Raw genomic sequence first — 25,116 nt, forward strand, 5'->3', positions numbered from 1 at the left:
CTTTCCCACAGGAGTGGGAGATCATATGGATTCTGTACATAAACATAATGTATGTCAATGGCCCGGTCAAATGAGGACAGGATCTGTGGACAGTCTGTACTTTACATTATTTGCTGAATCAACTTTCAGGGTCATCAGCAGCTTTAAAATAGTATTTGGACTGACCAGTGGGTCTAATTCACACAAATACAAGACACAGCCATAGTAATCTTCCCATTATAGCCTATTTATGAAGTATTCTATAATGGGAAGATTACTGTGGCTGTGTCTTGTATTTGTGTGCATTAGATTCTCACCAGGGCCCGTATCCACAAAGTGTCTCAGAGTAGGAGTGATGATCTAGGATCAGGTCCCCACCTGTCCATATAATCTTATTTATGATGATATGAAACTGATCCTAGATCAGCACTCATACCCTGAGAGGTTTTGTGGATACGGGCCCAGGGCTCTTAGAACTAACTGTCATGCTGAGAATGTTTCTCATTTTCTAGCTTCATTAAGACCCTTACAGATATGCGATATCATGAATTTCCCTCATTAACTGTGTTATGGGCGCCTGATTGGACTGATTTATTAGGCGGACCATGCTGTACACTGGCTGGAGCTGTGATTGGTTAACATTTCGGTCGAATTGGCAGAGAAAAGCTTCTTGAGCTGAGCTGGCTCATGCGTTCCTGCAGGGGGCGCCACTCTGAAAGAGTATTTTTCAGAGAGGAGGATCTGGTCGCCGCAGCGAGGGGTGGTGATATCTAAGGTGCTATGGCCACCCCCTGACTGGCTGACGGTCGCAGTTAGCGCGCTGTCACGACGGAGCACATTCTGAGTTTAGGGCTCAGATTTTATTTTTGGACTGCCATGGAGACTGGCCCTTCCATTTGTAGGAAGGGGGTATAGTTGCGCTCAACATGAGCCTTCCGCTCTGAAACTCCGGGCTGGGACAAGCAGGCAGCAGCCGGCCGACCCCCAAGCAGCAGTCACACAGGTAAATACACTACAATTTCTTTTCGACAGCTCGTAGTAATGTGTTTATGCTATTGGCTGGGTGGCAGAGCATTGAGACAGGTTTAGAGCTGTTGAAGCTGTATACTGTAGCCCCATTATGGCTAAAACTATTTGACATGTCTTTAAAAAACAAAGGGATTTTCGATGCAATGTTAAAGCTTTGTATTTCGGGTGTTGCATTCCAGGAGTCATAACTGGAACGAGATAATATCATGGTTAAAACAATAATGGTTTATGTTCTGATACTCCTACATGATACTCCTATACTACGTGTATATGTTAACCTATGAACATATAACACAGGGTGGTAGCATGTTTATTGTTGAAGTACAAGCTGGTACAGTGTTTTAAGTTGAATCTGTAAATGTTTTTGCTTTTTCTAATGTAAGGGGACTCCCCTGTCCAGCGTGTTTGTCAACGGTAGTAAGCATTACCTGGTAAGCTCAATGCTGTTATATTTGTATAGCTTTACTGATGATGTGCTCATAAACTAAATGCATGTGCATGTTTTTAGGGGTAGGGGATGGGAGATTTTTCTTCCCACCTAAGGTGGACACCCAAAAGCCATTGTATGATGCATGGCTATTATTACCCTTTCCTCTTTTGAACTTGCATCTTGGAGGTGCTCCAAAAGCCTAACCTACCAGAGCCTTAAAAGGATGACCCCCTCTCATGTATCAGGAGGCAGGTCCAGTCTCTGTTACTGTAGCAGAGTGGCCCCTTTAAAACATGATCAGAAGTGGCCTACATTTGTGTTTGACTACTAGTAGAGGCCTCAAACAGCCATACTCAACTGGTGGACCGCGGTCCGGATCCAGGACCCAGAACGGTGTCAATATGGACCGCGTGTACTGACTTGAACTCAGTCGGGCTTTCAACTTAATGCTGCTGAAAGTTGTAGTAGTAGAATGCACGAGGTGCAATTTCGAAATTTGGTAGTGCATAGTCAGTTTTCCTCTTGTCATGTCATTCACTGACAGACCTTAGAGAGCTATTTCTAACCTGTCAAAAATATCGAGTTGATCAATTACTAGCCCATGTTAGCTAGATAGGTAAGTTAGGCTAACCAGCAATCTAAATCTTGTAGTTATCATGACCATATTATGTGCCCCGGGGCCTCGACATGTCAAAATGTGTAGAATTGCAGGAAATGTGCTTTAAAACTGCACACTTTTCTCTCTGCCCCATGGCAAAATAGGTAGAATTGCAGCAAATTAGCTTTAAAACGGCATTTGTTTTGTCTATGATCAACAAGAGGGGTGTAAACAGTTTTAACAGTTTGGGGTCACATGGGTTGCGAGCTGGTTTTTTTCTCACTACACCAATAAAAAACAATATCCATCCGGACCTTTGCCACCAAGGACATTTGTGTGACAGTAACTTCTCAAATAGTAGTTTAGTGTCCCTGGCCTAAATCATACAAACCTACATAAAAAAAGATTTAAGTAAAAAGGTATTTGATATGCCATTATACATGCAATTTCTATTATTAAACCAGACAGAAGGCTGTGAGAGATAAATATGATATCCTGATTTGTAGGCTTATGACATTCCTTTTCAATCTAAATACAGCTATCAAGGTCTGAACTTTAAAACTTTTACAGCCATCAAGGTTTAAAAAAGATACGGGTCAAGATCTTCCAATGATATCATTTGTTTACTGTGCATAAAAAAAACTCTGACCTACTCAAATGACCATGACCACAAGTGACATCACGGGGGTCAAATGCTCAACATTCACTTTCACTCTCAATCAATACTTGGACCTGTAGGTTGCAGGCCAAGTATGGCTGCCAGTCAGACCTCACACTGTCACAGTAACAGTATCTAACTGCCCAGACTTCAGTGTCACAGTAATCCAGAATATAAAAACATGTGATATATCAGCAACATAGTTTTTGGTGAATTGTTTGATCTTTATTGGTAATTTGTACAGTAAACCCACATGCACAAGTGTCAGTGTCTTCACACATTACTTTCCCTTGTTGTTATGTACAGTACAGTAATTAGACCAATATATGCTCTTAGGTTCTATCTGATATGCATAAGCAGCCCCTCAGTTATTTTCTCGGTTATTGATTTACTGTCCCCTTCGAGTGAAAGTGATGCACCCTGCCTGTACAGGACAGGACTGAGCATCTATAGAAGGGAGCAGGTGATCGGCTGCCCTCTCTACTCTCTGCCTAAAATTAGGCCAAGGAACCTTCCAGTATCAGCTGTGAGGCCTTAATTGCAGTGTGTTAAACTTGACTGCCCTCCTTCGCTTTCCACTCACTACGCCTCTTTATCCTCTGCAAATGGCAGTTGTCTGGCTGCGTAAAATGTACTGATAAAAATGCTACTAACCAAATACAAACATCATCGTATAAAATGCTTTATTTCATGTTAGAAACAAATAGGTTTAAGGTAAAGAAAGTTTTAACACAAAAAGCAGAAATCACAATATTGTCACATTAGTAGCATAAGTAAGGATGTGGAAAAACCCCAGTGTGCAGCACTGAAAACAGAATCATGGTTAAATGGCAGGATCAAATGTTAGTATGTGTGAAATAAAGTGGAAATAATACAACAGACAAGCAATGTTCTCTTACCAGGTTATTCAGTTACCTCAAAACAATTTGGCATTTCAATTCAGAATTTAATGCATGTAAAAAAAGAGATGAATCGCTTAAAAGCTAGCCAGTGTAGCCTAGTGTTTAACACCATATTCATGCTGATGTCTGGATAATCTCTGTGCTCAAATAAATGCCAGAAGAAACACTAATTTTAAACATGATATTACAAATAACGGGCTCAGTGATTAAACTTCCCAAACCTGGAAATTGGACAAGAGTTACCATTTCATATTCTAAGCTTAGATCTTATGTTCCTTTCTGCATAACTTCCAACATACATGTAAATGCATTCACCTAATACTTTTCAATGGCATAAACAAAGAAGAGAAACAACCAGTGAGTAAAAAAAACATTCATACTGTATATACATAAACATATGTGACATATACTTTTGACAAGTAACCAAATATACACCGAGTGTACAAAACATTAAGGACACCTTCCTAATATTAATCCCTCCCCACACACACACTTTTGCCCCCAGAACTTTCTCAATTCGTCGGGGCATGGACTCTACAAGGTGTCAAAAACATTCCACAGGGATGCTGGCCCATGTTGACTCCAATGCTGCCCACAGTTCGTGTCAAGTTGGCTGGATGTCCTTTGGGTGGTGGACCATTCTTGATACACACCAGAAACTGTTGAGCGTGAAAAATTCAGGAACGTTGCAGTTCTTGACACAAACCGGTGTGTGAATGGCACACACACAATACATGTCTAAATTGTCTTAAGGCTTAAAAATCCTTCTTTAATGTGTCTCCTCCCCTTCATCTACACCTATTGAAGTGGCTTAAACAAGTGACATCAGTAAGGGGTCATAGCTTTCAACCTGGATTCCTCTGATCAGTCTATGTCAAGGAAACAGCAGATGTTCTTAATGTTTTGTACACTCAGTTTATGTCTGAAGATGAAATAGAATTGGGGAGTTCTCATTGCTTTGTACAAAGTGAATATACAGATACACAAAACAAAGCAACGGCTAACCTTTTGAAAAGTTCTCTAAAGTTACCTACTAAAGGTGGTAGGAAAGGTATAAAGGTTATGCTACTTCCGGATATCATCACAGGGCTTGCTGACAAGCTGACCGGTGTTGTTGAAGTTCATACCGTCTTGAGAAGAAAGTCTTTGCCACCAACACATGTTTTTCAATATTCACCATGGGGTAGGTCTGAAAAAGAAATAAAAAAGTATTCAGATGTTTGTTTACCAATGGTGTGTTGATTATGTTTTTGATGGTCAATGAATAAGTCAGCCACTGATCTACACTCTTAGAAAAAGTTTGGAAGACGAGGGTTCTTTGGAAGGCAAGGTTCTACATAGAACCCTTCTGAATTTGAATAAGCTTTTAATTGTATTTTTCTTTCTTTCTTAAGTGACTTGAGCATTAGTGTTTACCTCAGTGCTTAAACCTGAACCCCCTAGAGTTATTTTTTTTAAATTTCAGACCCCTTTTTCCACATTTTGTTACGTTACAGCCTTATTCTAAAATTGATTAAATTATTTTGCCCCCTCATCAATCAACACACAATACCCCATAATGACAAAGCAAAAACAGGGTTTTAGAAATGTTTGCTAATTCAATAAAAATAAAAATAAATAAAAAATCCTTATTTACATAAGTATTCAGACCCTTTGCTATGAGACTCGAAATTGAGCTCAGGTGCATCCTGTTTCCATTGATCACCCTTGAGATGTTTCTGCAACTTTATTGGAGTCCATCTGTGTTAAATTCAATTGATTGGACATGATTTGGAAAGACACACACCTGTCTATATCAGGTCCCACAGTTGACAGTGCATGTCAGAGAAAAAACCAAGCCATGAGGTTGAAGGAAATGTCCGTAGAGCTCAGAGACAGGATTGTGTCGAGGCACAGATCTGGGGAGGGTAACAAAACAATTCTGCAGCATTGAAGGTCCCCAAGAACACAGTGGCCTCCATCATTCTTAATTGGAAGAAGTTTTGAACCACCAAGACTCTTCCTGAGGCCTCCCGAGTGGCGCAGCGGTCTAAGGCACTACATCGCAGTGCTAGAGGCGTCACTGCAGATCCGGGTTTGATCCCGGGCTGTGTCGCAGCCGGCCGATATGGAGCATTTACGGTGAATGCAGTCTCCTCTAAAGCGGGAACATTGCCTTTAAATTTCAGTTATGCTGAACTTCCCCAACGCAGATTGAATAGAGCCCTACCTCTGTAAAGAGGTAAATTAACACTCAGTGATGTAAAATAACCCCATGTGTTGGTGTGTTGGAGTGTGATTGTGTTATTTTTACTCTGTGCTGAGTAAAACACTCAAAACCATGCCCATTATTATCATATTTTCCAGCATGCTCTACAGCAGGTCGATTTTTAGAAATGTTTGCCTAACTATCTGTGTTTTTGCATGTACAATTATTGACTGATCTTATGCTACATAAAGATAAATAACATAGATTTTTCTAAACTAATCCAATCTGTTAGTAGCAGGAATTATTGCACTCGTTACTGAGATGGTTGTTCCAGTTTAGATGGTTTAGGTAGTCTCATATATACATTTTCCTTTCCCTGGCAGTCATTCCGAAAGCAGGTTGCAAGTGATTAAAAACAACTCTGGTCGATGTCCGCACCCGTGGAAATCTAATTAACATAATAAAATCTCCATAAAAATCCGTCAGTTTAAGCTAGAGATATCTCAATCCACCCCATCCGACTATGTCGCACTTCTGCATCTGCGGTGAAAGGTGACAAAGCTAGAGTGGTGTTTTGTCAGACCATGAGACATCCCGAAAATCGGTTCTCTCACAAAATCCTCTGTAGTGTCCAAACGGTTTGGCCTACAAACCATACTGAACAAAAATATAAACGCAACATGCAATAATTTCAACAATTTTACCGAGTTACAGTTCAGTTCAGGAAATCAGTCAATTTAAATATATTAATTAGAACCTAATCTATGGATTTCATATGACTGTGCAGGGGCGCAGCCATGGGTGGGCCTAGGAGGGCATAGGCCCACTCACTTGGGAGCTAGGCCCACCCACAGGGGAGCCAGGCCCAGCCAATCAGAATTAGTTTTTCCCCACGAAAGGGATTTATTACAGACAGAAATTCTCCTCAGTTTCATCAGTTGTCTGGTCTCAGACAATCCTGCAGGGGAAGAAGCCGGATGTGGAAGTCCTGGGCTGGCGTGGTTACACGTGGTCTGCGTGAGGCTGGTTAGATGTACAGCCAAATTCTCTAAAACAATGTTGGAGGCGGCTTATGGTAGAGAAATTAACATTAAAATCTCTGCCAACAGCTCTGGTGGACATTCCTGCAGTCATCATGCCAATTGCACACTTCCTTAAAAATTGCGACATCTGTGGCATTGTGTTGTGTGGCAAAACTGCACATTTTAGAGTGGCCTTTTATTGTCCCGAGCACAAGGTGCACCTGTGTAAAGATCATGCTGTTTAATCAATTTCTTGATATGCCACACCTGTCAGATGGGATGGATTATCTTGGCAAAGGAGAAATTCTCACTAACAGGAATGTAAACTCATTTGTTCCTAAAAATTTGACAAAAAATATTTTTGTGCGTATGGAACATTTCTGGGATCTTTTATTTCAGCTCATGAAACATGGGACCAACACTTTACATATTGCGTTTATATTTTTGTTCAGTATATTATGACCACTCTTTGGAACATGATGGTGTTCTCTGTTTGCTCTACGACTCCGTTTTGCCCACAAGCATCTTGGGACTTGTCTGGAGTTGGTACAGTTGATCTGCCAACTTCTGTCTGTAGCATCTGAACAGTATGGGCTACACACTACAATGTGCAAAGGTGAGACTCTCACGAACATGTACATGTTGAGTGTTTAGTGCCAAAAATAGGGGGTTAAAAACATGTTAAAAAATATATAACAAATGTTTCCTGATCTTTCTTATAGTGTCAAGCGAAAGTCTTCACCCCCCTTGGCATTTCTCCTATTTCGTTGCCTTAAAACCTGATTTTTTTTAAATCATTTGATTTGCACAACATGCCTACCATTTTGAAGATGCAAAATGAAAAAAAAAATGTCAAACAAACAAGAAATAAGACATAAAAACAGAACTTGAGCGTGCATAACTATTCACCCCCCCAAAGTCAATACTTTGTAGAGCCACCTTTTGCAGCAATTACAGCTGCAAGTCTCTTGGAATATGTCTCTATAAGCTTGGCACATCTAGCCACTGGGATTTTTAACCAATCTTCAAGGCAAAACTGCTCCAACTCCTTCAAGTTGGAAGGGTTCCTGCAATCTATAAGTCCTACACCAGCAATCTATAAGTCATACCACAGATTCTCAATTGGAATGAGGTCTGGGCTTTGACTAGGCCATTCCAAAACATTTAAATGTTTCCCCTTAAACCACTCGAGTGTTGATTTAGCAGTATGCTTAGGATCATTGTCCTGCTGGAAGGTGAACCACTGTCCCAGTCTCAAATCTGTGGAAGACTGAAACAGGTTTCCCTCAAGAATTTCCCTGTATTTAGCGCCATCCATCATTCCTTCAATTCTGACCAGTTTCCCAGTCCCTGCCGATGAAAAGCATCCCCACAGCATGGCGCTGCCACCACCATGCTTCACTGTGGGGATGGTATTCTCAGGGTGATGAGAGGTGTTGGGTTTGTGCCAGACATAGCGTTTTTCTTGATGGCCAAAAAGCTAAATTTTAGTCTCGTCTGACCAGAGTACCCTTTTCCATATGTTTGGGGAGTCTCCCACATGCCTTTTGGCGAACACCAAACGTGTTTGCTTATTTTTGTCTTTAAGCAATGGCTTTTTTCTGGCCACTCTTCTTTTTTTCTGGCCACTCTTAAAGCCCAGCTCTGTGGAGTGTATGGCATAAAGTGGTCCTATGGAAAGGTACTCCAATCTCTGCTGTGGAGCTTTGCAGCTCCTTCAGGGTTATCTGTGGTCTCTTTGTTGCCTCTCTGATTAATGCCCTCCTTGCCTGGTCCTTGAGTTTTGGTGGGCGGCCCTCTCTTGGCAAGTTTGTTGTGGTGACATATTCTTTCCATCTTTTAATAATGGATTTAATGGTGCTCTGAGGGATGTTCAAAGTTTCTGATATTTTTTATAACCCAACCCTGTTCTGTACTTCTCCACAATGTTGTCCCTGACCTGTTTGGAGAGCTCCTTGGTCTTCATGGTGCCGCTTGTTTGGTAGTGCCCCTTGCTTATTGGTGTTGCAGACTCTGGGGCCTTTCAGAACAGGTGTATATATACTGAGATCATCTGACAGATCATGTGACACTTAGATTGCACACAGGTGGACTTTATTTAATTAATAATGTGACTTCTGAAGGTAATTGGTTGCACCAGATCGTATTTAGGGGCTTCATAGCAAAGGGGGTGAATACACATGCACACACCACTTTTCCGTTTTAAATTTTTTCGAATTGTTTTGAAACAAGTAATATTTTTCATTTCACTTCACCAATTTGGACTATTTTGTGTATGTCCATTACATGAAATCCAAATAAAAATCAATTTAAATTACAGGTTGTAATGCAACAAAATAGGAAAAACGCCAAGGGGGGTGAATACTTTTGCAAGGCACTGAATATCGCTCAGATATAGGACAAACACTTCAGAACAAACTTCCTTTAGATTTTTTGGGGTGACCATCTGTTGTTCCATGTAGTGAATCTGTTATTCAATGCGTTTGTATGAGCTAATAGCAGTAAGGCCCAACATTCTTTTCATCAAATCATTGTTTTATAACACCACCATTGTGGCCCTCAAAGAAAGGCATTATGGTATGTGTTATATATTGTAAATACTAATAAGGCTGGTGGAACCGTTCAGAGGGTTCTAGGAAGAAGATAAGGGTTCTTGGTAGAACATCTCATATACGGTTTTTGGAAGAAACTTAAGATAATTAAAGGGTTCTTCATAGAACCATTTATAAAAGGTTCTAGGAAGAACCCTTCACAGAGGGTTCTAGGTAGAACCTTACGCAAAATGAAGAACCCTATATGGTTATTTTAGCACCTTTTTTTCAAAGTGTGTATACCATTGACCCAGATGGGGGTGGAGAGCAGCTCTAAGGGGATGTGGAATTTGGGGGTGGAGAGCAGCTCTAAGGATACGTTGAATTTGGGGGTGGAGAGCAGCTCTAAGGAGATGTTGGATTTGGAGGTGGAGAGCAGCTCTAAGGAGATGTTGGATTTGGGGGTGGAGAGCAGCTCTAAGGAGATGTTGGATTTGGGGGTGAAGAGCAGCTCTAAGGAGATGTTGGATTTGGGGGTGGAGAGCAGCTCTAAGGATACGTTGAATTTGGGGGTGGAGAGCAGCTCTAAGGATATGTTGAATTTGGGGGTGGAGAGCAGCTCTAAGGAGATGTTGAATTTGGGTGTGGAGAGCAGCTTTAAGGAGATGTTGGATTTGGGGGTGGAGAGCAGCTCTAATGAGATGTTGGATTTGGGGGTGGAGAGCAGCTCTAAGGAGATATTGGATTTGGGGGTGGAGAGCAGCTCTAAGGAGATGCTGGATTTGGGGGTGGAGAGCAGCTCTAAGGAGGTTTGAATTGATTGTAAACTGCCCCTTTTCTTCTAACACAATACCGTATCATTGAAAACCAAAGAAATATTCCTCACACTGTCTTATATTTTTTTCAGGGGGTTAAACTGCTCATGGCTGCCAGTTATAGCAATGTCCCTGAACCAGGCCTGCTGTCCCAGCAGTACCCTCCAGCTCTACTGCCCAAGCCTGGCAAGGAAAATGTTAGACTCCAGAAACTACTCAAGAAAACGGAGAAAAAAATAAAGAAAAAAGCTTCCCCTGAAATGGCAAAGACACCGGTCCCTTTCCGCTCAAACCTCTCCCCTGTGAACGAAGCAAGCCCTGACCTGGAGCACAGTGACCACTCAACCCCTCCTAAAACCCCAGAGGCACCCTTCTACACACAGCACCCCAGATTCGCTGTCAGGCCAGCCTATCGGCATGTGCCATCCCCTTACCCGCAACAACAAGGAGCCACTTTTGGTGGTACTACAAGGTTCTCCCCAAAGCCATATGCTGCTCAAGCCCCCACCTTCCCCCAGCATGTGGCCCCACTCTACACATTTACTCCAACAGCCCCATCACCCATTCCAGGGCCAGTCTCGCATGCAGTGGCACCCACAACGCCTGTGCCAACTTCCTCTGTGCCTGAAGTGACAATGACAGCTGCTGCTCAAATTGCTCCTCCAGTCCCTGCTCCAGTTGCTCTTGTCACAATCACTTCTGCTGCCACACAACCTACTCTGCGACTAGCCCCAGTAGTAATACACCGCAAAAGTCCAAGTCCACGGTTTAAAGCTACCGAAGCTACACTAAAAGCACCCAAACCAATGTTTGATGTCCGTCAAATTCGGGTATATACTGCATCTAAGTCCCCCCTGCATGATTACACTGGAAAGACATTTACTGCAGACACATTACCTCGGAGTAGAACACCCACATCAGACATCAGAAGGGTAATAACACCAACAGCTGAAATCAGAAGGAGTGCAACACCGGCATCTGAAGTGAAAAGCAATTTAACTTCGACATCAGAAATCAAAAGGGTTGCCATGTCTAAAATGAATTCAGGTACAACGCCGACATCGGAAATCAAAAGAAGTTTAACACCGACACCTGAAGTCAAAAGGAGTGCAACACCTACATCTGGGGTAAAAAGAGGTTTAACGTCCAGACCTGAAATCCAAAGGAGTGCAACACCTACATCTGAAGTGAAAAGAGCTAAAACGCCAACTCATGACTTTTTAACACCAAGAACTAATTTAGGTCGACCTAAGACACCCTCATATCATGTGTCCCGTGCCAAAACACCTGTTATTGAAATATCAAGACCCAACCCACTTTTATTTGCTGTCTCACCAATTACTATAGATGCACATAGATCTAAAACACCAACACCTGGTTCTAATTCTGCCAATCCATATTTGTCTGGTTCTCAAAATCTGCCAACGTCTGAGCCTTCAAAATCACCATCAACTAGTCAGGGTGCTCCGAATGGGGAAGTGACATCAAAAGAGACTCCTACAGCTAAATCACCTCCTGAAAACACTTCAAAACCAGAGGCTCCTCGACAAAAAGTTCCAAAAGTTGAGTCTACCAGACCAAAGACCCCTACAGCTTCATTAGGCTATCAAAGACCAAAGACCCCAACAAATGTCACACCAACTCCTACAGCACCCTCATATCAAAGACCCAAGACTCTAACCAAAGAAACACTAAAGCCTACAGCACCCTCATATGGGTACCAAAGACCCAATACTCCAACAATTATCACACCAAAGCCTACTGCACCCTCCTATCAAAGACCCAAGACTCCAACAAAAAAAACACTAGAGCCTACAGAACCCTCATATGGGTACCAAAGACCCAAGACTCCAACCAAAGAAACATCAAAATCTACAGCACCCTCAGATGGGTATCAAAGGCCCAAGACTCCAACCAATGAGACACCAAAGCCTACTGCACCCTCCTATCAAAGACCCAAGACTCCAACAAAAATAACACTAGAGCCTACAGAACCCTCATATGGGTACCAAAGAACCAAGACTCCAACCAAAGAAACATCAAAATCTACAGCAACCTCAGATGGGTATCAAAGGCCCAAGACTCCAACCAATGAGACACCAAAGCCTACTGCACCATCATATGGATATCAAATGCCCAAGACACCCTCGAATGAAGAGCCTAAACCTATGACTCCAACAATTGGGTATCAAAGGTCAACAACACCAGTAGTTGGGTATCAAAGACCACAACCACCAGCAGGTTATCAAAGACCAAAGACTCCCACAGCTGGGGTATCATCCATAGGATTTCAAAGGCCCAATACACCAACATATGTGGCCCCTAAACCAACCCATACATATTATGGGTTGACTCCTGCTGCATATGTTGCCCATGGTGGAATCCAACGTTTCTCACCTTCATTCGGCATATCCAGGTCTAAGACGCCGACTCTAGAGGAATCTAAAACCACAACGCAAGAGTTGAAAGCATCTAAAATACCTACCCAAGAGTTACTTGTAAAAACACATCCTTTGCCCATGGTGTCCAACCAGGAAGCATCCTCCAAAGAAAAAATCTCTTTAAATGAGGCCATAATATCCACGACTCCAGCAGTGAAGCTTCTGCTTCCAATCATTGTTGTTACACAAGCTGAAGATGTCTCAGAACCAAGCGTTTCCACAGCTGTGACCAGCAAAATGGCAACTCCTGTTCCAGAAACACCAAAGGTTAAAACTGTGGCCAGCACAAGACCATGGGCTAAATCTCCAACACCTGAGGCTAAGAAACCAGAGGTTAAAACCCCAACTTATGGAGTCATCCCAAAACCCAAAACACCCACCACAGAAACCCAACACCCCGTGCCTTCTGCTGGAAACAAAGATGCCAGCAAGACAATACCTCCTGTCTCAAAAACAGAATCTCCTGTGGCTAAAGCCAGGGTACAACAAAAAGAGTTAAACGAATCACTAGAGCCTAAAACGCCCACCAAAGCAACCTCTGAGTCTAAACCAGGAGGGACAAAGCCGACTACTTCTTCTCCACTTGGAAAGACCTCAGCTCCTGAGAAGCCTTCGGTGGCTGTTCAGTCTCCGGCTAAACCAAAGGATAACCAGGAAGCCCAACCTGAAAAGGCGGTATCAGCTCCAACCGCAGCATCAACAGAGAAGGAAGAGGGAAAAGACTCTTTCCCAGCAGCTGCACCTCTTCTTAAAGTGATCCAAAAGCCAAAGGGCATGATGAAGTCTAAACTTAGTGGTTGGTCACGGCTCAAGAAGCATATGGTGGTGGAAGAAGAACCACCTACGTTCCCAGAATCAAATCCTATGAAAGACACCGCAAAGGGAACTGAGCAGGAGGGAGGTGAAGCGAAAAAGGATGAAACGGTGTCATTTAAAGACATGGTGGCAGCTGTAACAGCTGACGATCCTCCCAAGGCAGCTAAGAAGTGGGATTCTCTTCTCTTTGATATGTTCTCCTCTAAAGAGAAGATTATGCAGGTGATTGAAGCTAGCAAAAGTGAGGAGGAGAAAAAAGAGCAGCCAAAGGATGGACCAAAAGAAATTCCATCCTTCGTCCATCGTCTGCCTGTCCTCCTTTTCAGCCCAAAGTTTGATGCCAAAAGGCTAAGAGAGGCTGCATCAAGGCCACTTACAAAAATTTCGACAGTGTTTGAGATGGGTCTCATAGGGCGTAAAAATAAAGATGAGGAACCAAAAGACTTTAACAGAACAGCTAGAGGGTTCACTTGTCCTTAAACCATGTCTCTTTGGACTGGTAAAGATGAAACAGAAGAACCTTTTGAAAAATTCTGTTACATTTCTTTGTGTACAGGTGTAGAAATAGTAGTGATAATGTACAGGTCCTGTGTAATAGTCTCTCTGCTTGACACAGGGTCCAATATTTAAGACGGTCTCTTAGAGAATGTGGTCTGAACTTTATACTTGAGCACTGATTGTTCTGTTGTCTGACTACGTTACGGATGTGTCTGAATGTCTCTTTCTCTGACAGTATGAAAATATTACCTTGAAAATCAGAGCATAAGGAAAAATATATTTTTGTCTTAAAGGAATTCAGACATCTCGTGAGATTAAAATGTACAAAGATTAAGTAAATCTCAGAGCTTCTTTTTTGTCCACTGTTAAACCATGATAGGAGAATGAATTACTTTTTCAGACCTCCTCACATCTTTTTTTCAAAAGTGGTCCTGAGACTGTAGTGTAATGTATTTAGGTACACCACTTACTGAAAACTAGACTGTACAGTATATTGATGCAGGATTTGGTTATCTGGAGAAATTTGACTCCAGGGGATTCAGAGTAATGTAACCAAATAAGGATGAAAAAAGGAGGAGAGGATGAAAGTAGAAGGAGTGTATATTTCTCCAAATGGTGCTATTTCCGTACGTTTTTCAAATACACCTTAGATATTCAGGCGCTTCTTAGAAGTTAGAATGTTTGATTACACTGCATATGCTAATGCCAGCTTTGCCATCTTCCTTTTTAGGAGTACAGGTCAGTGAGAGTGTTATTTGAGAACTTGGGTTGCTAACTCCTGGGGGATGAGGCAACTATATGAAGGAAGTGTTTTGACTGTTGGCATGGATGGATGAGGGGTCAGGGGGAGGCCTTGTGGGATATGGAGGCAAGTGATGATAAATGCGAAGAAAAATGTATACAGTAAGTACTTAGGGCAGATTCCTAATTTGAGATCCACGAATTTCCCATTGACATCAATGCAGGATTAATGTGAAAGTTAAATTTAGCATGTTTCACAGAGTTTTCAAATATGCAGCTTTCAAACGAGGGACCCAGAAGAGTCAAGAGCTGAGAGTGGCATTTGACCTTAAGGTTCTCTAGGTTCGTCAGCTTGTTATTGATGCTTTACGTTTGTGTTTCATGCATGGACTATATAAAAAGATTAAGAACATTGTCTCCTATTGACAGAGTGATGTTCAACCGTTTTGCAATCTGATGTTTATCTGTATAAGTGTACAGTAAATGTTATTTTCTATATATTTTTGATAAAAGAGAAAATAAAAAAAACTTGAATAGGAAAATGCTGATTTTGGTTTATGTTTGACATAGAAAGTTCATCTTGAACTACAGAATGAAATAGAGAAAATGTATTCTGTAGTGAAGATAATGGGCAGAGCAAGGTCAAGGGCAAAGCTATTGCACTTTTGGTGTTTGATAGAAGTAATTATTGAATTGTAGCTGGTATTGTGTCTGTAATTGTTGGTTTTTATCTGCAGGACCAGCAGAATAAAAATGTGTTTTTTGCCTAAGAAAATATGAGTTATTATTGGACTACTCATGGTAATTACAGTAATGTTTTAAAGTGTATGATTATTGTATAGACCCAGTCATCTCACCTGCTTTTCCATTGGTGTATTCATCCATATATTCATCATCATCAACAGGAATCTTCTCATATTTGCCATGAGCAGTCATCACAAATTTGTACCTTTTACCAGATGGATTGCCCTGAAAAGCATATGGACTGATTTAAAACAGAGATCATTTGCCACAGTAAATACACTGAGTTTGTCACAGAATATTCAAATACTGTATGTGTGTATCAATGTGTGTATGTCTGCGTGCGAGTGAGTGTGCTCACCTTTGCCCCTAATCTCCCAGGGGATGTTTCTCCAATGATCTCCCACATGTTCTTTTTCTGCATCACGTCACCAGCTTTTACATCCTGAGGAATGAACAGCACCAAACAGAAACTCAGCTGTATATCAAATGCTTTTATCAGCCATGCAAGACAAGCAATCCTCTTGGCTTTGGTTCTGAACTGCCACAACAGAATTACACCCCAGAAGGGGGCAGCCTTGGATAAAGCTCACTGTACACGCGCTCCTCTGATTCTCTGCATGCCTGTACACAGCTGTACTGCCAACACTTACGTGTGGAATAGTTCAGAAGTAAACTGAGAGGATAGGGAATGAAAGCGAAAAGAGCAGTTACCTTGAGAAGGGAGGACATGAAGAGAGTTGAAATAAGAAGACTGAGGAAGGAAAGTAAAGGAAGTAGATACACACATGTTTCACTAATGCTGTGTTTTGATGAAAATGATTCAGTCTCTGTAAAGGGGATGCGACACCCCGTGTGTCATCGTACAACATTGTCCAACCTTAAGCCACCTATGTAAAGGTGATGCCAGTGCTAGAGAATAGTGACAGGGAAGCCGTTTGTGGTAGTGTATATTCCACAGGTAATCTCTTGTGAGCAGAATACATAAACATAAATGGTACCATAGATCTCTTTATAGATCTCTTTATAGTATGGGCACTGATAGCTAAGCATTAGTTCCGGTGCTTGGGTTTTTCGTCACAGGTTATTTAGACAAATCATGATTTCGCAGGTGTTGGCATCTTTCGATTTTCAGAAAGGGAGAAGACATTTGGCCCATAAACTTGTCCGTAACTTGCAGAGAGAGAGGTTGGAGCTCCTTGTTCTTGTTCCATTCCTTGTTCTAGTATCTCTTCATCGCCTCTCTTAACACTTATGGAACCAGAACTTAATCAAGAAGCTGACCAATTAGCTATGCAAGACTTTAGTTCTGGGTTAACCAAGATGACTCAGGTGGAGACTGGTGAAATGCAGAGCCATATACATTAAATGTATACCCATATATACTGTACATGGCTCTGTTCTGAGATAAACTTACAGCTGGTCTCGGGGGCGAGTTCCTGCTTGTGCCATCTGGGTTCCCCTTCACCCACTGGGTGATCAGGTCTGCCACACCCACCTTCAGACCTTCAGCATTCTGCTGACACACACCCAGACAGACGTCAACTCAGGCATTCAACAAGACACTTCCATTCAGTATGCATGCGATAGTGTCTTGTGACAGACTTACATATAAATGTAGCTGTCCAGCACACACAATAGATTTGGTTTTGGGTGGGCAGGTTTTTATTTTTATTTTTTTTATTTCACCTTTATTTAACCAGGTAGGCTAGTTGAGAACAAGTTCTCATTTGCAACTGTGACCTGGCCAAGATAAAGCATAGCAGTGTGAACAGACAACACAGAGTTACACATGGAGTAAACAATAAACAAGTCAATAACATGGTAGAAAAAAAAGAGAATCTATATACAATGTGTGCAAAAGGCATGAGGTAGGCAATAAATCGAATAATTACAATTTAGCAGATTAACACTGGAGTGATAAATCATCAGATGATCATGTGCAAGAAGAGATACTGGTGTGCAAAAGAGCAGAAAAGTAAATAAATAAAAGCAGTATGGGGGGTGAGGTAGGTAAATTGGGTGGGTAGTTTACAGATGGACTATGTACAGCTGCAGCGATCGGTTAGCTGCTCGGATAGCAGATTTTTAAAGTTGTTGAGGGAGATAAAAGTCTCCAACTTCAGAGATTTTTGCAATTCGTTCCAGTCGCAGGCAGCAGAGAACTGGAAGGAAAGGCGTCCAAATGAGGTTTTGGCTTTAGGGATGATCAGTGAGATACACCTGCTGGAGCGCGTGCTGCGGGTGGGTGTAGCCATCGTGACCAGTGAACTGAGATAAGGCAGCACTTTACCTAGCATAGCCTTGTAGATGACCTGGAGCCAGTGGGTCTGACGACGAACATGTAGCGAGGGCCAGCCGACTAGGGCATACAGGTCGCAGTGGTGGGTCGTATAAGGTGCTTTAGTAACAAAACGAATGGCACTGTGATAAACTGCATCCAGTTTGCTGAGTAGAGTATTGGAAGCTATTTTGTAGATGACATCGCCGAAGTCGAGGATCGGTAGGATAGTCAGTTTTACTAGGGTAAGTTTGGCGGCGTGAGTGAAGGAGGCTTTGTTGCGGAATAGAAAGCCGATTCTTGATTTGATTTTGGATTGGAGATGTTTGATATGAGTCTGGAAGGAGAGTTTGCAGTCTAGCCAGACACCTAGGTACTTATAGATGTCCACATATTCTAGGTCGGAACCGTCCAGGGTGGTGATGCTAGTCGGGCGTGCGGGTGCAGGCAGCGAACGGTTGAAAAGCATGCATTTGGTTTTACTAGCGTTTAAGAGCAGTTGGAGGCCACGGAAGGAGTGTTGTATGGCATTGAAGCTCATTTGGAGGTTAGATAGCACAGTGTCCAAGGAAGGGCCGGAAGTATATAGAATGGTGTCGTCTGCGTAGAGGTGGATCAGGGAATCGCCCGCAGCAAGAGCAACATCATTGATGTATACAGAGAAAAGAGTCGGCCCGAGAATTGAACCCTGTGGTACCCCCATAGAGACTGCCAGAGGACCGGACAACATGCCCTCCGATTTGACACACTGAACTCTGTCTGCAAAGTAGTTGGTGAACCAGGCAAGGCAGTCATTAGAAAAACCGAGGCTACTGAGTCTGCCGATAAGAATATGGTGATTGACAGAGTCGAAAGCCTTGGCCAGGTCGATGAAGACGGCTGCACAGTAATGTCTTTTATCCATGGCGGTTATGATATCGTTTAGTACCTTGAGCGTGGCTGAGGTGCACCCGTGACCGGCTCGGAAACCGGATTGCACAGCGGAGAAGGTACGGTGGGATTCGAGATGGTCAGTGATCTGTTTGTTGACTTGGCTTTCGAAGACCTTAGATAGGCAGGGCAGGATGGATATAGGTCTGTAACAGTTTGGGTCCAGGGTGTCTCCCCCTTTGAAGAGGGGGATGACCGCGGCAGCTTTCCAATCCTTGGGGATCTCAGATGATACGAAGGAGAGGTTGAACAGGCTGGTAATAGGGGGTGCGACAATGGCGGCGGACAGTTTCAGAAATAGGGGGTCCAGATTGTCAAGCCCAGCTGATTTGTATGGGTCCAGGTTTTCCAGCTCTTTCAGAACATCTGCTATCTGGATTTGGGTAAAGGAGAAGCTGGGGAGGCTTGGGCGAGTAGCAGCGGGGGGGGGGCGGGGCTGTTGGCCAAGGTTGGAGTCGCCAGGAGGAAGGCATGGCCAGCCATTGAGAAATGCTTGTTGAAGTCTTCGATTATCACGGATTTATCGGTGGTGACCGTGTTACCTAGCCTCAGTGCAGTGGGCAGCTGGGAGGAGGTGCTCTTGTTCTCCATGGACTTTACAGTATCCCAGAACTTTTTGGAGTTAGAGCTACAGGATGCAAATTTCTGCTTGAAAAAGCTGGCCTTTGCTTTCCTGACTGACTGCGTGTATTGGTTCCTGACTTCCCTGAACAGTTGCATATCGCGGGGGCTCTTCGATGCTATTGCAGTTCGCCACAGGATGTTTTTGTGCTGGTCGAGGGCAGTCAGGTCTGGAGTGAACCAAGGGCTATATCTGTTCTTGGTTCTGCATTTTTTGAACGGAGCATGCTTGTCTAATATGGTGAGGAAGTAACTTTTAAAGAATGACCAGGCATCCTCAACTGACGGGATGAGGTCAATATCCTTCCAGGGTACCCGGGCCAGGTCGATTAGAAAGGCCTGCTCGCAGAAGTGTTTTAGGGAGCGTTTGACAGTGATGAGGGGTGGTCGTTTGACCGCGGACCCGTGGCGGATACAGGCAATGAGGCAGTGATCGCTGAGATCTTGATTGAAGACAGCAGAGGTGTATTTGGAGGGCAGGTTGGTCAGGATAATGTCTATTAGGGTGCCCATGTTTACGGATTTAGGGTTGTACCTGGTGGGTTCCTTGATGATTTGTGTGAGATTGAGGGCATCAAGCTTGGATTGTAGGACTACCGGGGTGTTAAGCATATCCCAGTTTAGGTCACCTAACAGAACAAACTCTGAAGCTAGATGGGGAGCGATCAATTCACAGATGGTGTCCAGGGCACAGCTGGGAGCTGAGGGGGGTCGGTAGCAGGCGGCAACAGTGAGAGACTTATTTCTGGAGAGATTAATTTTTTAAATTAGAAGTTCGAACTGTTTGGGCATAGACCTGGAAAGTATGACAGAACTTTGCAGGCTATCTCTGCAGTAGATTGCAACTCCTCCCCCTTTGGCAGTTCTATCTTGACGGAAAGTGTTATAGTTGGGTATGGAAATCTCAGAATTTTTGGTGGCCTTCCTAAGCCAGGATTCGGACACGGCAAGGACATCAGGGTTGGCAGAGTGTGCTAAAGCGGTGAGTAAGGCAAACTTAGGGAGGAGGCTTCTGATGTTGACATGCATGAGGCCAAGGCTTTTTCGATCACAGAAGTCAACAAATGAGGGTGACTGGGGACATGCAGGGCCTGGGTTTACCTCCACATCACCCGAGGAACAGAGGAGTAGTAGGATGAGGGTGCGGCTAAAGGCTATCAAAACTGGTCGCCTAGAGCGTTGGGGACAAAGAATAAAAGGAGCAGATTTATGGGCGTGGTAGAATAGATTCTGGGCATAATGTGCAGACAGGGGTATGGTGGGGCGCGGGTACAGCGGAGGCAAGCCCAGGCACTAGGTGATGATAAGAGAGGTTGTATCTCTGGACATGCTGGTCTCAATGGGTGAGGTCACCGCATGTGTGGGGGGTGGGACAAAGGAGGTATCAGAGGTACGGAGAGTGGAACTACAGGGTCCATTGCAAACCAAAACAATGATAATGATAACTAGCCTGAACAACAGTATGCAAGGCATATTGATATTTGAGAGAGACATACAATAAGGCATGAAGTGATTGCAGGTCTTGATTGGGAGAGCTAGCTAAAACAACAGGTAAGATAACAGCAGCAATAACAGGGTGCTAGTCTAACACAGCAACAACAGGTAAAAATGGCGACGACTAGGCAGAGAGGGTCGGATTAACTACACACAGATCCTGAGTTAAAGCACAGAGCCGACAGATAAAACACAAATAAACAGAATGGAGTACCGTGAATTAATGGACAGTCAAGCATGCATCAGCTATGTAGCCAAGTGATCATAGTGTCCAGGGGGCAGCCGTAGATGGAGCAGGGAGGCCTCCACTAAGCTAGCACGCGGCGTTTAAAGTTAGTAGCCCGGGGGGTGGTCTGCTCAGACGGAGGGGGTCTGCTCAGACGTGGTCGTGTCGACAGAGAATCCAAGCCGGATGGCGAAAGAGAGGTTGTGAATTGTAGAATTGTGTTTGCTAACTGGTGCTAGCTTCGTGGCAGTGGCGCTAGCTGCGCTAGCTGCGCTAGCTGCAAGCTAGCTGTGAGGATCAGAAGTAGTGGCTCAGGGATTACGGCAGGAATCCGGCGTTGTTGTCGAGAGACAGTCCGATGCTGGTAAATTGGTGAGTAATATCCAGGCTAATAACAGGGCTGGTGTCTGTGCAGAAGGTAAAAGCTACTAGCAGCGGCAAAAAAAATGGCTAAATTAGCTTGTAGCTGATTTAGACCAGTTGTGATGGATTGGCAGGGCTCTGTGTCGGCAAAAAAAGGTCCAGTCCAATTGGCAAAAGAGGTATTGTAGCCCAAGAATTCGCTGGTAGACCTCTTCGGCTAGCCGGCAGATGGGCCTAGCTCGAGGCTAGCTCAAGGCTAACTGGTGCTTGCTTCGGGACAGAGGTGTTAGCCAGTAGTAGCCACTCGGTTGCAGCTAGCTAGCTGTGATGATACGGTGTAATTGTCCAGAGCTTGCGTCAGGAATCCGGTGATGTGGTAGAGAAAAAGCAGTCCTATATGCTCTGGGTTGATATCGCGCTTGCAGACTGGCAGGTATTGGCCCGAGCTGAAGCTGGCTGTGTCCGAGTTAAGGGTGAAGACCGCAGCAGTGGCTAACTGACTACTAGCTAGTAGCTAGTTATCTGGCTAGCTTCTGATTGGGGTTACGGTTCTAAAGTATAAAAAATAGCAGGTCCGTACCACATTGGGTGAGGCGGAATGTAGGAATGTATATTCAGTTCCTAGATGGAAAGTGAAATTAAAATATATACGAAATGTATACGAAAAATACGAAGACTATTTACACGGGACAAGACAAGACAAACACACGTCCGACTGCTACGCCATCTTGGATGGGTTATATACACTGCTCAAAAAAATAAAGGGAACACTTAAACAACACAATGTAACTCCAAGTCAATCACACTTATATGAAATCAAACTGTCCACTTAGGAAGCAACACTGATTGACAATAAATTTCACATGCTGTTGTGCAAATGGAATAGACAAAAGGTGGAAATTATAGGCAATTAGCAAGACACCCCCAAAAAAGGAGTGATTCTGCAGGTGGTGACCACAGACCACTTCTCAGTTCCTATGCTTCCTGGCTGATGTTTTGGTCACTTTTGAATGCTGGCGGTGCTCTCACTCTAGTGGTAGCATGAGACGGAGTCTACAACCCACACAAGTGGCTCAGGTAGTGCAGTTCATCCAGGATGGCACATCAATGCGAGCTGTGGCAAAAAGGTTTGCTGTGTCTGTCAGCGTAGTGTCCAGAGCATGGAGGCGCTACCAGGAGACAGGCCAGTACATCAGGAGACGTGGAGGAGGCCGTAGGAGGGCAACAACCCAGCAGCAGGACCGCTACCTCCGCCTTTGTGCAAGGAGGTGCACTGCCAGAGCCCTCCAAAATGACCTCCAGCAGGCCACAAATGTGCATGTGTCAGCATATGGTCTCACAAGGGGTCTGAGGATCTCATCTCAGTACCTAATGGCAGTCAGGCTACCTCTGGCGAGCACATGGAGGGCTGTGCGGCCCCACAAAGAAATGCCACCCCACACCATGACTGACCCACCGCCAAACCGGTCATGCTGGAGGATGTTGCAGGCAGCAGAACGTTCTCCACGGCGTCTCCAGACTCTGTCACGTCTGTCACATGTGCTCATGTGCTCAGTGTGAACCTGCTTTCATCTGTGAAGAGCACAGGGCGCCAGTGGCGAATTTGCCAATCTTGGTGTTCTCTGGCAAATGCCAAACGTCCTGCACGGTGCTGGGCTGTAAGCACAACCCCCACCTGTGGACGTCGGGCCCTCATACCACCCTCATGGAGTCTGTTTCTGACCGTTTGAGCAGACACATGCACATTTGTGGCCTGCTGGAGGTCATTTTGCAGGGCTCTGGCAGTGCACCTCCTTGCACAAAGGCGGAGGTAGCGGTCCTGCTGCTGGGTTGTTGCCCTCCTACGGCCTCCTCCACGTCTCCTGATGTACTGGCCTGTCTCCTGGTAGCGCCTCCATGCTCTGGACACTACGCTGACAGACACAGCAAACCTTTTTGCCACAGCTCGCATTGATGTGCCATCCTGGATGAACTGCACTACCTGAGCCACTTGTGTGGGTTGTAGACTCCGTCTCATGCTACCACTAGAGTGAGAGCACCGCCAGCATTCAAAAGTGACCAAAACATCAGCCAGGAAGCATAGGAACTGAGAAGTGGTCTGTGGTCACCACCTGCAGAATCACTCCTTTTTTGGGGGTGTCTTGCTAATTGCCTATAATTTCCACCTTTTGTCTATTCCATTTGCACAACAGCATGTGAAATTTATTGTCAATCAGTGTTGCTTCCTAAGTGGACAGTTTGATTTCACAGAAGTGTGATTGACTTGGAGTTACATTGTGTTGTTTAAGTGTTCCCTTTATTTTTTTGAGCAGTGTATATATATATATATAGTGCCTTCGGAAAGTATTCAGACCCCTTGACACCTTGACTTTTTCCACGTTACAATATAAAATAGATGACCTATGCGGAAGATTAAACTACCAACTGGACATTCAAAACTGTAATATCTTATCCTTCACGGAGTCGTGGCTGAACGACGACACTATCAACATACAGCTGGCTGGTTAAAAGCTGTACTGGCAGGATAGAACAGCGGTGTCTGATAAGAAAGGGGCGGCAGACTTTGTATTTTTGTAAATAACAGCTGGTGCATGATATCTAAGGAAGTCTCGAGTTGCTCGCCTGAGGAAGAGTATCTCATGATAAGATGTAGACCACACTATCTACCTAGAGTTTTTATCTGTATTTTTTGTAGCTGTTTATATACCACCACATACTGAGGCTGGCACTAAAACAGCATTGAATGAGCTGTATTCCTCCATAAACAAACAAGAAAACGGTCATCCACAGGCGGAGCTCCTAGTAGCCGGGGACTTTAATGCAGTGAAACTTAAATCCGTTTTACCAAATTTCTATCAGCATGTTAAATGTGCGACCAGAGGGAATACACCACCTTTGTTCCACACACAGAGAATGTACCACCTTTGTTCCACACACAGATAATTATACAAAGATCTCCCTCGCCATCCATTTGGCAAATCTGACCATAATTCGATCCTCCTGATTCCTGCTTACATCCAAAATTAAGCAGGAAGCACCAGTGACTAGATCAATAAAAAAGTAGTCAGAGGAAGCAGATGCTAAGCTACAGGACTGTTTTGCTAGCACAGATTGGAATATGTTCTGGGATTCCTCCAATGACATTGAGGAGTACACCTCATCAGTCATTGGATTCATCAATAAGTGCATCGATGACGTCGTCCCCACAGTGATCGTACGTACATACCCCAACCAAAAGCCATTGATTACAGGCAACATCCTCACTGAGCTAAAGGCTAGAGCTGCCGCTTTCAAGGAGCGGGACTCTAACCCGGAAGCTTATAAGAAATCCCGCTGTGCCCTCCGACGAATCATCTAACAGGCAAAGTGTCAATACAGGACTAAGACCGAATCGTACTACACCGGCACTGACGCTCGTCGGATGTGGCAGGGCTTGCAAACCATTACAGACTACAAAGGGAAGCACTGCAGAGAGCTGCCCAGTGACACAAGCCTACCAGATGAGCTAAACTACTTCTATGCTTGCTTCGAGGCAAATAACACTGAAACATGCATGAGAGCACCAGCTGTTCCAGAAGACTGTGTGATCACGCTCTCCGCAGCCGATGTGAGTAAGACTTTTAAACAGGTCATCATTCACAAGGCCGCGGGGCCAGATGGATTACCAGGACACATACTGCGAGCATGCGCTGACCAACTGGCAAGTGTCTTCACTGACATTTTCAACCTCTCCCTGTCCGAGTCTGTAATACCAATATGTTTTAAATTCTTATGGCTGGGGGCAGTATTGTGTAGCTTGGATGAATAAGGTG

At 43.9% G+C, this 25,116-nt stretch overlaps 2 protein-coding genes across 6 annotated transcripts in view; one reads left to right on the forward strand and one right to left on the reverse strand.

The window, feature by feature from the left end:
• The first annotated feature begins 686 nt into the window (after positions 1-686).
• On the forward strand, positions 687-15,423 carry LOC139530213 (mucin-2-like). Of its 2 annotated transcripts, XM_071326415.1 has the most exons (3): positions 687-982; positions 1,392-1,439; positions 10,245-15,423. In XM_071326415.1, exon 3 carries the CDS (start codon positions 10,260-10,262, stop codon positions 13,887-13,889), a length of 3,630 nt encoding a protein of 1,209 aa, XP_071182516.1. In that variant the 5' UTR covers positions 687-982; positions 1,392-1,439; positions 10,245-10,259; the 3' UTR covers positions 13,890-15,423. The 2 variants fall into 2 exon arrangements, with proteins under 2 accessions (XP_071182516.1, XP_071182517.1); XM_071326416.1 differs by lacking the exon at positions 1,392-1,439.
• Positions 3,361-25,116, reverse strand: part of LOC139530214 (non-muscle caldesmon-like) — a 65,775-nt gene continuing 44,019 nt past the window's right edge. For 2 of the 4 annotated variants that reach the window (XM_071326418.1, XM_071326417.1), the window contains 4 exons: positions 16,807-16,905; positions 15,751-15,834; positions 15,506-15,617; positions 3,361-4,785 (listed from right to left, as the gene is read on the reverse strand). In XM_071326418.1, the coding sequence (XP_071182519.1) occupies positions 4,763-4,785; positions 15,506-15,617; positions 15,751-15,834; positions 16,807-16,905 (318 nt within the window). In that variant the 3' untranslated portion in view covers positions 3,361-4,762. The remainder of the gene's footprint in view (positions 4,786-15,505; positions 15,618-15,750; positions 15,835-16,806; positions 16,906-25,116) is intronic. The other 2 variants (XM_071326420.1, XM_071326419.1) reach the window with 1 other exon arrangement.

The sequence above is a fragment of the Salvelinus alpinus genome, chromosome 9, assembly GCF_045679555.1.
Source record: "Salvelinus alpinus chromosome 9, SLU_Salpinus.1, whole genome shotgun sequence".
Lineage (NCBI taxonomy): Eukaryota > Metazoa > Chordata > Actinopteri > Salmoniformes > Salmonidae > Salvelinus > Salvelinus alpinus.

What these genes read in the sequence shown, in the direction of transcription:
- LOC139530213 (XM_071326415.1), top strand. Translation starts at nt 10,260, where the DNA reads ATGGCTGCCAGTTATAGCAATGTCCCTGAACCAGGCCTGCTGTCCCAG.